At 38.5% G+C, this 14279-nt stretch overlaps 3 protein-coding genes across 5 annotated transcripts; 2 read left to right on the forward strand and 1 right to left on the reverse strand.

The window, feature by feature from the left end:
* The first annotated feature begins 262 nt into the window (after positions 1-262).
* LOC117563486 (uncharacterized) lies at positions 263-1406 on the forward strand. The gene is made up of 2 exons (XM_034241849.2): positions 263-1152; positions 1207-1406. The coding sequence occupies exons 1-2, from the start codon at positions 283-285 to the stop codon at positions 1330-1332; spliced, it is 996 nt and encodes a 331-aa protein (XP_034097740.2). The 5' UTR covers positions 263-282; the 3' UTR covers positions 1333-1406.
* A 2053-nt stretch (positions 1407-3459) lies between these two features.
* LOC117563482 (uncharacterized) lies at positions 3460-7839 on the reverse strand. Its single transcript, XM_034241843.2, has 2 exons — positions 7735-7839; positions 3460-5774 (listed from the first exon to the last, which is right to left on the reverse strand). The coding sequence occupies exons 1-2, from the start codon at positions 7788-7790 to the stop codon at positions 3725-3727; spliced, it is 2106 nt and encodes a 701-aa protein (XP_034097734.1). The 5' UTR covers positions 7791-7839; the 3' UTR covers positions 3460-3724.
* A 2395-nt stretch (positions 7840-10234) lies between these two features.
* On the forward strand, positions 10235-12741 carry LOC117564740 (uncharacterized). Of its 3 annotated transcripts, none has more exons than XM_052001980.1 (4): positions 10235-10640; positions 11810-11990; positions 12069-12184; positions 12236-12741. In XM_052001980.1, the coding sequence occupies exons 1-4, from the start codon at positions 10305-10307 to the stop codon at positions 12515-12517; spliced, it is 915 nt and encodes a 304-aa protein (XP_051857940.1). In that variant the 5' UTR covers positions 10235-10304; the 3' UTR covers positions 12518-12741. The 3 variants fall into 3 exon arrangements, with proteins under 3 accessions (XP_051857940.1, XP_051857941.1, XP_034099519.1); XM_052001981.1 differs by having other exon boundaries at positions 12287-12741; XM_034243628.2 differs by having other exon boundaries at positions 10236-10640; positions 12266-12741.
* Positions 12742-14279: the final 1538 nt, after the last annotated feature.

Genomic DNA, 14279 nt, shown 5'->3' on the forward strand with positions numbered 1-14279 from the left:
CAGCCCTGGTATTGCTTATCAACTGCTACAGCTGATGGCAACTCGACGTTATTCCGCAATTTTAAACAGTTTAATTCAGAAATTTAATGTACAACAATGTTGGAAACACTCAACAACGATTGCTGGTTGGAAATAAACAAATATTTAAGCCTAGATGACCAAATCGCGCTCTATGAAGCATTTAAAGGCTTTTCAAATAACTTGATGTATGATGTGGCCTTTGCCTGGGAACATCAACGCAGCTTCTTCCTTGATCCTGATTGCTATGCGAAGTTTGAAGAGATGCCAGAATTGTTGGACATATTTTTGTCCAGCATTAAAGCCACACAGGAATTGCAATTTCACTGGGTCACACTGGAGTTCCTCAAACTCTGGGAGAACTTCACATTTCCCAACATGAAAACGCTGAAGTACACATTGGATGAGGATTGGGCAAATGTTTCTAATACCGACGCCGATGAAGCTCTAACAATTATGACAAAAATATTTCCTGGACTACAGAGTGTGAAACCGTATGGTGGATTTGAATGTAGCACTCTGGTGAAATTCACGCAGTTGCGTCAACTAGATTTGAGCGATTGGACAATGGATTATCTGCCCTATCATTGTCCCGAAGAGTTAGCCACGTGTCCATTGATAGAAAAGTTAATAATTCCGATTTTTTTGTATTTCCCTGAAGTGTATGAAGGGCTCATGGCGTTGCCCAAGATGAATACAGTTTCCTTTTACCTCAATGGTCAAGATGACATTTTAGCTGCAATGCTAGAGAAGCGAGGCAATGACGTACAAAAAATGATCTTTAACCATTGCATCTGGAAGTTCAGTGTGCCCACGTTTCACAAATTGAGGAACTTGCGCCAATTGACATTGCTAAACGAAAACCGTCTTAAGCCCGACAAACTACTCAAAGTGATTGCGAATTTGAAACAGTTGGAGCAACTTGATCTCATCAATTACCAAATGATATTGTGTGAAGCAGCGCTGTGGCAAACTGTTGACTGTTGCCCATCGCTAAAGATCCTGAATATATCGAACATGTATTTGAAAAAGGATTTTTACGATGTAAACCGATGTGTCATGGAGAAGACATTGAGCAATCGCTCTCGGGACTTAAGATTGAATTGCCACAACACAGGTGAAAACGAGAAGCTGGTGAGTGAAGTGGAGATGGATTGTTATAAGTATTTATTCATTTATTCTTTTCAGATGCGCCAGCTCTTTAAGCATCCACGATTGAAGCTCTCTTTTGAGCCTTTAAAACGGCATGACATCGATAAGAGCATGATACAAATGCATTTCAAGCCTTCAAGCCAAATATGTGATAACTTTTAAGTCTTTTGTTTCGACTGTTGAAACATTTGTGATAAGATGTGCAATTTTTTAAATCGCATTATAAATGCAGCAAAAGGAAAAAAAAAAAGAATTAGAATATATAGAATATATTCATACTTGAACATAAATTATATGATCTCATTCACTAAGTTTTACGACTATATATTCCCACTACTCAAGTCTTTTTTATTATGACTTTGAATTTAATGGCTACATTTGATGCACGAGCAAATCTATTGAGCATTTTTTTATATATGATTTACCTTGTTGGTGCCAAAACTAACTAAAAGCGTATTTAGTTGTGATAACTTCTCTCAGTAATTTGGGAAATTCAAATTAAACACGCATAGCTCGTCAACTCGCCTCCAACCCTGGTATTGAGTATCATAAACGAACAGCTGATGGTAATCGATAAATTCATCAGAAAGCTAACTATTTCTATAGCAGTTTAATTTCATCAGCCGCTCTATTGACATTTTTGACAGTTAACAGTTAAATTTATATATTTAATGTGCTAAAATGTTGGAAACAATCAACAACGATTGCTGGTTAGAAATAAACAAATATTTAAGCCTAAAAGACCAAATCGCGCTGTATGAAGCATTTAAAGGCATTTCAAGTAACTTGAAACTTGTGGTCTTTGCCTGGGAACATCAACGCTGCTTTTCGCTTGATCCTGATTGCTATGCGAAGTTTAAAGAGATGCCTGAATTGTTGGACATATTTTTGTCCAGCATTAAAGCCACACAGGAAATAATATTTTACAGGCTTAATCTGGAGTTCCTCAGACTTTGGGAAAACTACACATTTCCCAGCATGAAAACACTGGTGTACACATTGTATGAGGATTTTCCAGACGCCGATGTCTCCGATGAAGCTCTAACAATTGTGACAAAAATATTTCCTGGATTACAGAGTGTGATACCGACTGGTGATTTCGATTGCAGCACTTTGGTGAAATTGACGCAGTTGCGTAAGCTAGATTTGACCGAATGGATGCCGGATTCTACGCCCTATCATTGTATCTATGAGTTAACCAAGTGTCCTTTGATAGAAGAGTTAAGACTAAAATATTATGAACATTTTACTGATATGTATGAAGCTCTCATGGCGATGCCCAAGATGCATACAGTTTCCTTTTACATGTATTACCCAGATGACATTTTAGCTTCAATCCTAAGGAAACGTTTATTAGATGTCCATAAGATAACCTTTAGCCATTGTATCTATATGTTTAGAATGCCTAATTTACATAAATTGAAGAACTTACGCCAATTGACATTGCAGCACGAAATCAGTTTTCCTTGCGAAAAACTAATCGAGATGATTGCGAATTTCAAAGAGCTGGAGCAACTGGATCTCATCAATTCTGGAATGATGTTGAATGAGGCAGCGCTGTGGCAAACTGTTGACTGCTGCCCATCGCTAAGGATCCTGAATATATATAACATGCATTTGAAAGAGGATTTTTTCGATGGTAATCGATGTGTCATGGAGAAGACATTGAGCAATCGCTCTCAGGATTTAACATTGAATTGCCACACCACACGTGAAATTGAGAAGCTGGTGAGTGAAGTGGAAATTGTGTCCAATTGTTATAGATATTTATTCATTTATTCTTGCAGATCCGCCAGCTCTTCAAGCATCCACGATTGAAGCTCTCTTTTGTGCCTCTACCGCATGACCTCGAATTGGGCAAGATAAAAGTGCATTTTGAGCCTTTGCTGCCATCATAAGAGTCAAATATATATGTGACAACTTTTTAAGACTTTTGTTTCGACTGTTGAAACAATTGTAATATGCTATACAATTTTTTAAATTGCATTACAATTTATGCGTTGTGGAAACATATGAATAAGTTAACATCGAGTTTGTTTTCTTTGGAGTAATTAAACTTTATTCATACATTAAACATAAACTATTCGATCTAGTTCACTAAGTTCTACGGCCATTTCCAGTGCTCTAATCAATTCATGTTATACTTGTTTATTATCATTTTGAATTTAATTGCTGAATTTGATAATCGCTACATTTGATGCTTGAGTATAACTATGCAAAATTGTTGTAATATACAAAAATTTCTATTGTAGACAATTTGATAGATAGTTTTTCATTTTTGTGTAATAGTTTGTTTTTTGTTTATTGTCACTAAAACGAACTTAAAGAATGCTGCTCCGACTAACTTTATACAAAGTCCTACTGAATATATTTCATAGAAATACAAATGTCATTTCTTTTTCATTTCTCGCAGAGCTTATTTAATTGAATTAACACGCACGCACACACACGCACTCATTCACTCACACTCACTCGCTCACTCACTGTAAGGCTACGCTGCTTGGCTGGGCAAGTCTTTGTCTTTGTTTTTTTTTGTTTTTGGTTTTTTGTTGGCTTATCTATGACAATAGCAGAACATCTTGAGAGCCGAATCATTGATGCAGTAGCTCTGGCTGCCATACAAATTGATGCGACTGATGGTCCCAGTGAGAGCACTCGCATAGCCCGACATACGCACCGTGGACTCAAAGACACCCAGGCCGGGCTTCGTCTGCAGTCGGAGCGTAATGTCCACGGCATAATCGGTGCGCAGTTCCTTGAGCATCTTGCGATGCGGGGCCGCAATGAACGCCTGCAGTATGGAGTTCAGATAGAGGGTGCGGCATTGCGAATGCGCCACCAGACGATCGTTGATCAGACGCACCAAATACCGTGCCGCACGCTGCACCCGGCCATCGTTTGTGGGCAACTCTTCACGCTGGTGGCACGTGCACCAATGTGCCGCAATGCCCGCCTGTTCGCAGTTCCTTTCCGCCGGCACCGGCAGGAACAAACTGATGCCCCTGGGCAGGGTGCTGTCGATGTCGTGCAGATCGTCGGCCTGACGCTGCAGCTGATCCGGTTGCAGTTGCCGTATGTCGAGCAACTGCAACAGCGTGGCATGCAGATCAAAGTGGGTCGTCAGTCGCTTGGCATTCAGCTCCAGATTGGCCACCGCTTGCGGATAGCGTTGCTTCAGCCACGCCGGATACAGAGCAATCAACAGTGGCTGACGCTCCTCCATCATGCCCTGATACGTCTTGCGAAACGAACCCCAACGCATCCCATGATCGGACATCAGCAGCACAAGGGTGCGATTGAGGATGCCCGTCTCCTGCAGCAGCTGCAAATTGTGCATCAACTGTCCGTCCAGCAGCGTGGGCGAGTTGAAGTAATCGTGCGTTAGGGAGACGGACCAAAAGAACGAGAAGAACAATTGACGTTGCATGTGCGGCATCAGCTTGCGCATGTATTCCATGAGGACGTCGGCAGTGCGTCGTCCACCCATGCAGAGGTTCACATTGAGATCCTTGCGATAGGCGATGCGTTTCTCCATCTCCAGCACCACGGGTCGCAAATAGTAATCTGTGGGAGTCCGACGAAATCCGCTGCGACAGAAATTAAACAATCCCAACATGGCCACGTCCTCGGCAAAGATCGTCTTGTAGCCGGCCTGCTTGTAGCGCTTCCAGATGAACGAGCAGGCATCGTAACCGGGCGTTGCCATGGGCGCCACACACGAAATGTTCAGTTCCTGATCGTCGAGGCCGCTGAGCAGTGGCACCAGATTGGGAAACGTGTTGTCGCCCACCTTGTTGAAGCCCCAGAATTCCACATGCGACAGATTCTGTCGTATGTAGGCCGCAGTGCGTCGCATCTGACGTTGAAAATTCAAATGCGATACGCTATCGATGCCCAGCACCATGACGGACAAATGATCGGACGTCTCGTTGCCACCGCCGAAGTGGGTAACCTTCTTTCTCTTGGACACCTTGTCGGGTTTGTTCACCGCAAAGAAATGTATGTCGACGTATACAACTTGTCCCGCTGCATCGACACATTCCACAACCACAAACTCCACATCCTTGGGCAATTGTACGCTGTCCTTCAGCTCAAACGGTACCGACTTCAGGTACTCATTTGCCGTATCGGTTTTGCGCTGCAGTTCCGAGTACTTGCAACTGAGATTGGCCAGATCCGTGATGTTGTAGAGCTGCAACTGTTCGCTGGCATTCAGATTGAGCAACAGCTGGCCAGGTACCGCATCGTTAGTCCGTGTCAGGGGCTTGATGCACTTGTACGCCTTCGGTTTGAACATGAACTGGGCAATGTTGTCGTCGAGCACTTCGAAATAGGGCATCCGACAGCCGGGCGTGTCGATGAAATACGCCTGCGTCATGTTGTATTCATCGTCGATGCGTGCTATGAAATCCAAGCGATCGCGTAGACGGAGCAGCTTTGTCCTCAGATTGTAGTCGACAAAGAGATAGGAGAAGACGCACACGCAGAATATCACAATAACGATCTTCTTGAATTGGCCGCGATTCTTTGTCATGTTGTAGTAGCGATAGTAATGCTGCAGATCCCGTTTCGTCATGTATTTCGGATCCAGCAGGTATTTGCTTCTGTAATGAAGTGTGCACAAGATTCAATGTACAGAAAAATTTATTAGACTAGCTCAAAACCAAAAATTTTTATGCGCAACGCTTGCTGAGATTTTCAAAGTTCCAACTCATCTATTATACAACAATCGACCTATAATTTTACAAGCTGCAATTTATTGGGAAGTCTTTAAGCTAGACATTATATAAATTGGTTTATTTTTGGTAAAACTTTAAGGGAGATCCTTAACTCTACTGTAAACACTTTAGTTGCAAGCGAAGCTACAAACAAATTTGAGTTATGGTGCTTAACTTACAAATCCAAAAAATTTTAACTTTAGATGCTCATTATAGTAAAACATGAAATGACTTTGTATTAATATTAATCCTCCAAGCGGCATCTGGTAAAAATATCCTTGCTTCAAAGTTTAATAAAAGCTTTAAAATTGAACTTCTTTAAAGCAAAAAGAAACCAACCTTCAAACCTTCTGCACTATACATAGTAATCAAAATGTCTTGCATTAATTGTACGTCATAAACTTCGACTATTGATTTATGATCAAATATAATTAGTTTATAATTTATCAAAATCATATAAGCTTCTGCCTCTCTCTTGACTCCGTCTAGGTTCATTGTCTTTAGGCATCGTGTCCAACAAGCTGTCTACAGCAGATGACAATTTTTTGTGCTGACTACATCATTAATTAAGGCAACAAACAATATAATGGACAGCAGGCAGCACCTCAGACTCAACAAGGAGGTGCACTCAGATCGCCGCAGTTGCCTCTCCGCACTTCTCTCTGCCACGCCAGACAAGCCAGAGGAACTCAGAAGCGTTCTTTTATGAGCACAAGGACGTGACGTTGTCAATGTTTTCACATTTTTCCTTTAGCTTTACTTTTGTTGTTGCTATTCTGTATTTTGTTTTGTGGAAAACAAGAGTCGTTGGCTGCTGCTGCTTCTGCTGCTGACTCATGCATATGCAACAAGCTCGAAAGTATGCAATGCAAATTTATCACCCGGAAAGAGAGTAGAGCGACGAAGACTTTTCGCTCGACTTTCTCGACAGCAGAAGGCAGACAGCACAAAGTTTTCTGGATACAGTAAGTAAGGCGAAAAGAAACTCGTATGACAAGAATTCTTGCCTTATAGACCACATACATTTACGCTATCAATACGCGAGAGTATAAATAGTTGGCTGCCTAGAAGTATGCTGTGAAAAATGCAAACCGTCTGGCCGCAGGGCGCAAAGAGGAACGTGATAGCCGGTAATGTGCAAGGTTTTCCAATAAAAAGCTACGAAGCGCATATGCACAAAATAAATACAAGGCGCTGTTGTTTTTCCTATTTCGCTCACGGTCCTTGTTTTCATTATTTAGCAGACTGCAAGTTTGGGGCCACTTTACTACTGCGGCAGAACCTTCTCATTGTTAAACATATAAATTGAATATGTATTTCATTCCAATCTTAACTGCAAACTTAGAATTAACAAGCTAGCTATTTAGTTGATTTATTAACCCGCCTAAAAGTATGCAACGCAAATTTCTGGCATTCAAATTGCTTGACATTCCTCAGGGGCTATTCCCCATTAGTAAACAGCCTAAAAGTAGGCAATGAAAAATGGAAATGGTCAACATTGACATCAGTCAACGCTGACATCATTCTTCGAATGCCTGCATGCTCAATCGACAACAGATTAACTGAACTGAAATCCATTTCGGACTGAGCGTATTTATTTCTTTTGTTTGGGTTGCAATTGCTTCAATTGATGCTTCAAATTGCATTCTGCCAGAGTAAACACTGACGAAATTCAACGCTCAACGCTCAACGTGTAAATGGCATTCGAGTTGGTCCTTACAGCAAACAAGCCAACTGCAGGTAAGCAGCATAGAGACGGGACGAGCCCGAAAGAGAGATAGAGAGAGAGAGAGTGGAAGAGGGAGAGGGAGAGCGAGAGGTAAGGCTGGGGACTTTGTGTACTTACTCATAGCTCATGTCGCCGTACTTTCGCTTATCCTTCGTGGTGTAGTAGGCACGCATTTTAGCACCCTTTCAATTGCAACTAAATCCTTAGAATTATCTCAGTTAAGTCCTTGACATTTTGTCGTATGCTTTTCTTGTTATTGTTGTTGTTGCTGCTACTTGTATTTGCATCACACACTTTAATTGTTTGTGTGCCACATTTTGTGGCAGCAACTGCAATACGTGCACTTTCAATCAAACATTTTCCACACAACTGGGCATTCCCCCCACTTTTTTTTTGTGTCCAGTCCACTGAATCGCGACACGAGTTTCCTAATGCTACGGAATTTTGTTACCTGGAGCAGCTGCAGTCGCCTCTGCTGCCAGCCCACCAAACACTGGATGCTGTGCGGGCTCTGGACGCCAAAGTAACCAAAACTCTCTCTCTCTCTCTCTCTATGTGTCTCTCAGCCTCACTTTTGCTCTCTGTGTTTTGAAGTGTTTCTGGGCAGCGGATTCGGCGCAGTAGCTTTTGTTTGACAGCTGCCAGGGATGCTGTGCACAATGCTACACTGAACATATTTTAAGGGTTAGTTAGGAAGGAATACAGGTTTTCCTCTTTAAGGATGGAAGTTCTCTTAAATTTAGTAGCTTAAAATACGAGGTAAAATTAATGTGTTTAAATTTTAAATAAATATCAGAAGAAAATATCATTTTAATCAATTAAAAATGTTTTAAATTTAAATAAATATCAATAAAATATCATTTGATAATATTACAAATTTAATAATAATTCTTAAATATATACAAATTTTTGAATAGCACAGTTAAAGGTCAAAATTATTAATATTGTTTCAATGTTATATTTAATGTGAAAAAATTTACTGTTATTTAATTTTAATTTGATTATTTTTATTACCAAAAATATATGTTTCCGGTATGGCAATACATTAACATATAAATAATCATTTAATCATTATTATTTTGAATAACACAAACAGAGTTAACAATAATTAATAATATTTGAATATTATATTCAATAAATTTAATTCATACTTACATATATATTTATATATTATATTTCCTGTATGTCAACATAATTCTTAAATAAGCATTTTTTTCGAATTGATGATATTTGAATATTGTATTTAATTTCAATAAATTTTATTTTTAGTTTAATTACTTTGAATTAATATTTAATTTTAATGAAATTCTTTTTAGTACCAACAATTTAATAAATTTTCTGTATTACTATATACCAATTTTAAATAATTTGTAAACAAGTTTTTTTTTCAAAGCCAGTTTTTTTGTATTTAAATTGTAGTAAAGAAATATTACCTAAAGCTTATTCTGAATAAGGTTTTAAATATATTGAAGTAAAAAAACAAATAATGGCCAAAAATTTGAAGTAGCTCAAAAAGCATTCACGAATTTTGCTAATTAATTCCTTACTGATATGCGTAGGAAAATTCCTTAGTATAATAATGACAGAAAACATAGCATACTTATTCGTGTAAAGCATTTAACTGCGTTGAATTATGTATGCCTTTTTTTGTGTATCGTTTAACACTTGTTGCCTTTTATTGTGGCTTGTCGAATGTTGCTAATGCTTAGTTTATGGCTGATTGCGATTGGCATTTGCATGTTGCTGTGTTAATTGCGAAACGTGTTTGCGATTTGTGTGTTTGGAGTTGGAGTTGATGGGGTCAAGAAACGCATCGAGATCGAGTGTGTGTTTTTATGGGCAATGAACTCGATTCACAGCCTACCCGCTGAGCAGCTCAAAGTAAGAGCGATTTACTATTCAATTTAGTGGAGTTTGCAACTGAAGTTTAGCTTAAAGTCTTGCATGTTAAATGGACAATATTTTTAGCCATTGATGAAGGTATTTTTAAGCAGCGCTTGGCTTGGCATTCAGTGGAAGGAAGGCTTAAGATGGCATGCAAATCCTTTGGCTGCGTCACACAGGCCAAAAGAAAAGGACATCGGACATCCTGTGGCGCGTTGCCTTGCCTTGGGTCAGTCGAGGCTACTTTTGCTCATTAGGACGCAAAAAAAAAAAACGAAGAAAAAAACGCAGTTGCCAAAGATGAAAGCACACGCTGCATTACTCACATGTCTACGAGTGTGTGTGTGTGTGTGTGTGTGGGTGTGCATGTGTGTGTGTTAATAACTTTGCTGCAGGCAAACATGTATTTTTATGTTCAATAATTACAACAACATAGCAGCAGCAGAGCGAAAGCAAATCGAAGCAGCGTCGCAGTAAATCACATCGCCAGGCAAAAGAGCATTTCACTGTTGTTGCTCTTTCCCCCGGTCTGGGCTTTTCATCAAGTGGACTCCGAATCGGCGATTAACAAGCGTTTGTAATGTTTCATTATTGTAAAAAAATAAGCAAAAAAATGCGATGGAGTCTTCTCCGTTCTTGGCTATAAAAGCGAGCAACGCATTAAGCCAACGCTTCAGTTGAAATTTCAAAGTGTGTTCGAAACCAACAGTGATTGTGAGACTAACTAACTAACTAACTAATTAGTTGGCCACCAACAACCCGATCTCAGTTCCATCAAACACACACACACTCAACAACAGATCATGCTGCAGCAACGTTCGCGTCGCCAGCGTTCGCGTCAGCAGCTGGAGCGAAGCAGCTGCCGTCAGGTGAACTATTTGCCGGGCTTATTGATTGTGCTGTTGGTGTTGCTGCAGAATTTCGAGCTGCACATGTGCCGGCAATTGATGCGACGCAGCGACCCAGCACCGACCGTCGATGACAGCAACTCCTTGCTCAAGGACACGGACACGGACACGGCGTCGAGGAGAAGTGGTCGAGAGGAGCAACGTCGCAGCGTTGAGAACGTTGGTCAGCCCGAGGAGATATTCAGTGCGCCGCCCAACGATGCCACTGACATGAGCTATGATGAGTATCCGGTGAGTGATGACTCCCCACTGGGGCAGGTGTCCATCGGGGGGAGCGGGGAGGGGAGGGAAACGGAACGCTGCGTGGGCAGGCAGCATGGTCAAACCCAAAAATTCGTCTCATCTTACGCACTAAATTTGTAATTGTATATTTTGCATTTGATTGCTTGCCCTGCAGGTGAATTCACTTCACTTGTCCCTCCTCTCTATTTCCCTCTCTTTCTCTCTCTCTCTGTCTCTCTTCTCTTCACTTTGATATCTACTAAAGTGTCCAGACCCAAGCACTTCCCACTCCCTGCTGACGTCACACGCTTCGAATTAATGTTGGCTTTACTTTTGAGCAAATGTCATGTGGGCGTCTTTTCAATTGCGCATACGCCACATTGCACAAACTACGTATACACTAGCCAATCATTTTGCTGTAATTGTTACAATAAATATTTGTATATTTCGCATTTCTAACATTTTATTTCGACCTACAATTAATTGTGGTTGCTTTGTAAATTGATATTTTTTACATTACTTTTTATCTGCTTTCCATTTTTGAAACAGTTTTGAATTACATTTGCTTTGCATTGTCCGTTCCATTTAGTTTCTTTTCATCTATTTCATTTTCTAAGTTTATTTGAATCTTTATTTGAATATCATATTTGGAATGTTATTTGTATATTATTATTAGAATTCCAAAAAGTTAGCTACATTATTTGATTTATATGTGTTTAATTCAATCATGATTTTCATTAAAGAAATTTTTGATTCCTAAAGTTGCCGATTCAAATTCTTTATTTTTGTATATTTATATTTGGTTTCTTTGTCTTAAATTATTGTTTAATTTAATACTCTTTTTTCTCCTATTAACTATTTTTTAATTGTTTTGTTTTTGTTCAGAATCCATTTCATCTTATTTCAATCGTATTAATATAACAAACATTACGTACACGCATAATATAACTTTTCTGTTTGACATTAGAAATTAATTGAGTATACGCATAGTAATAACTTGTACGTTTGAGACGAATATATTATATAATCTACTGAAAATTAAATTCGACTTCCATTTACTTCTATAAAAATACAAAAGTATACCAAAAACTATATTTGAAGTATCGATTTCCTAAACGTTTTCATTAGAGTAGAAATTTTTAAAAATTGTTTAACTTGTTTTAAACTCTATTTCTTAGATGGTTGTGCCGAAGCGAGCTGCTTTATTGCTGGATCGTTTAATGGTTGCTCTACACCATGCGCTGGAGAACGAAAGGGAAGGACATCGCATTGGCGAATTCTATGCCAACAAGAATCTGATGCAATTGGAGCCGAATGAATACAAGAGCGGCGCAGAGAAGCTGCAGCCCAGTGAGGAAGGTAAAACAATCGACGATTACTTTTGACAAGCGAAAAGCATTTAATTTGGAAAATTTTCTATAAAACTCTCGGACAAAGGAAACAACATGCCATCGAATAGCCACAGCTTTCATATGTACAGCGACGATGATCCGGATGTGCCGGATTATGATTTCAAAGATTTGAATCAAATCAATCGGGCAACGGGCGAAACAGTAAGTTGGATATTGAAACCTAAATTTGCAATTTAAGCAACGATCAATTAGCATGGGGCAAATGGTGTAAGAAAATTTCAGTTAATGGCAAAGAGCTTTCAGAGAAGAGCCGGCGGCATTGGCGTTGGCGTTGGTGTTGGTCTTGGCAAGGATGGTCACGGAATTGTGGGCATGGCGATGCCCAGTTCAACGCCCGCTGGAGCTGCCGTTGGAGCTGGAGCGGGAGCGGGAGTGGGAGCAGGAGCTGGTGGCAGACGAGTCCATCACGTTGGATCGAATGGAGGTGGTCGCATGTATTGGCGCTGCTATTTCAATGCCGTCAGCTGTTTTTAAGTCCAAAATCTATCTAAAAATAAAAACTAATTTCGACTCCAGGCTCTCGGCTCCAGCCACAACAACAAAATGAAAACGAAAATGAAAATGAAAAACGAAAAACGAAATAATAATAATAAAGAAAAACACTTTACGTTTCCTTGGCCTGCTATGAAAGTTGTTCGCGTAATTAACTGAAATCATCTGTAAACATAAAATTGTCAACTCGAAAAAAAGAAAAGATAAAGAAAAAGAAAAACTCTTGTTTAGCATTTAAGTGACTGTAAACTGTATTTGAATTTCTCGTATTATGTGTAAACTCCACATACTAACAACCAAACAAAAACACACAAACACTCACATTTATTTATCTGTGTAGCTGCGTAATAAATAAACTAGAAGTCTACCTTTTACAGCCCCACTCTACCATCCATCCATCCATCCATAAATCTAAAGCACATACATATATAGTATATGCGAATATTATAGTCTATATCATTGCGATCGTAAATGAACTGGGATTTGCTGCCGAGCAACGAGTTTGTTTAATTCACACTGCCTAATATTGATTGGCATTGCCATAATGCTTTCGTTTATTTCGTTGTTGTTTTTTTTTCTGTTTATCAATGAATTAAACTCTCACCTGTTGCTGCTGTTGTTTTTGCCAGGCGGAAGTACAACTTATATGGATTCGCACTTAGCTCCGCTGACAGTTCTATATTTATATTCGCATTTTACCTTTGGCATTTTCCATTTGATTTATGCCAAGATTGAATATGCCACAATTTGGATTATGTTTTGGGTAATGAAATCAGTAAGTATATCATTACAATTATAGGCATTTTTACAGATTTCAGAAGCAACTATGAGATAAACAATAGCGACACTTGAAATTTGAAATTCATTAGAATTCAAGTTTTAATCGTGCTGTATGTTTTAGACATTTATATTTATATATTATGGCACTCCAAGACTGAAGTTAGCAAGCATTGACAGATGATCTTACTATCATAAATAGAAATGAAGAAGAAAAGAAGAATTGAAAAAATTGAAAAGAATTTGCATAAATTGAAAAAATTTCGATCATTTCGACTGTGCTTAGCATTTATATTCTAATAGATAAAGATTAAAATTTCAAAGAATTCAAGACTATTGGCAAATCCAATAATTAGATTATTTATTTATTCAAATAAATGGATGCAATGAAGACCATGAAAATTTTTAAATAAATTGCAGAAATCTAAAAACTTAAAAAAAAAGAATATCTCATTATATTATTCATTTCTGGGCAACAAATGTCTTGAATTTGGGTAATTCTCTTTCGAAAAAAATTTAGAGTACAGTAAAAAACTTAAAACTTTAAACTTAAAATATTTGAAAAATAAGTAAAGATTATTCTTATAGATCTGGATAAGCACAATTTTTAAAAGGAAGATTAGATCAAATTCGTTTTCTATATTACGATGAAATATATATTTTGTTTTTTTGCATAAATTCGTTATTTTTTGCAATTATCTTAGAACACAAAAATAATTCCAAAATAAATCTTAGCTTTAATTAAAGTGCTTATTGAGGGCTTTATTTATTTTTATAAAAAAATTTGGTATAAACAATAATAACTATACTATAGTTACTATAGTATTTATAAATACTGGATTTTATTAAAAGCGGATAAAAATTATAGAAGTTATGTAAGAAATATTTTTATGTGACAAATTTCACCCACTATACTTCGTGTCTTGGCCTTGGCTGACAATGTGGTATAATTTGCAGTCTATGGTAT

This window comes from Drosophila albomicans, chromosome 2L, assembly GCF_009650485.2.
Source record: "Drosophila albomicans strain 15112-1751.03 chromosome 2L, ASM965048v2, whole genome shotgun sequence".
Taxonomy (NCBI): Eukaryota; Metazoa; Arthropoda; class Insecta; order Diptera; family Drosophilidae; genus Drosophila; species Drosophila albomicans.

Excerpts from the sequence above, each read along its gene's own strand:
- LOC117563486 (XM_034241849.2), top strand. The coding sequence starts at position 283 with ATGCCAGAATTGTTGGACATATTTTTGTCCAGCATTAAAGCCACACAG. Across the intron at positions 1,153-1,206 it reads CAGGTGAAAACGAGAAGCTG|ATGCGCCAGCTCTTTAAGCA; the intron begins GTGAGTGAAGTG and ends TATTCTTTTCAG.
- LOC117563482 (XM_034241843.2), bottom strand. The coding sequence starts at position 7,790 with ATGCGTGCCTACTACACCACGAAGGATAAGCGAAAGTACGGCGACATG. Across the intron at positions 5,775-7,734 it reads TACGGCGACATGAGCTATGA|AAGCAAATACCTGCTGGATC; the intron begins GTAAGTACACAA and ends ACTTCATTACAG.
- LOC117564740 (XM_052001980.1), top strand. The coding sequence starts at position 10,305 with ATGCTGCAGCAACGTTCGCGTCGCCAGCGTTCGCGTCAGCAGCTGGAG. Across the intron at positions 10,641-11,809 it reads TGAGCTATGATGAGTATCCG|ATGGTTGTGCCGAAGCGAGC; the intron begins GTGAGTGATGAC and ends TCTATTTCTTAG. Across the intron at positions 12,185-12,235 it reads ATCGGGCAACGGGCGAAACA|CATGGGGCAAATGGTGTAAG; the intron begins GTAAGTTGGATA and ends ACGATCAATTAG.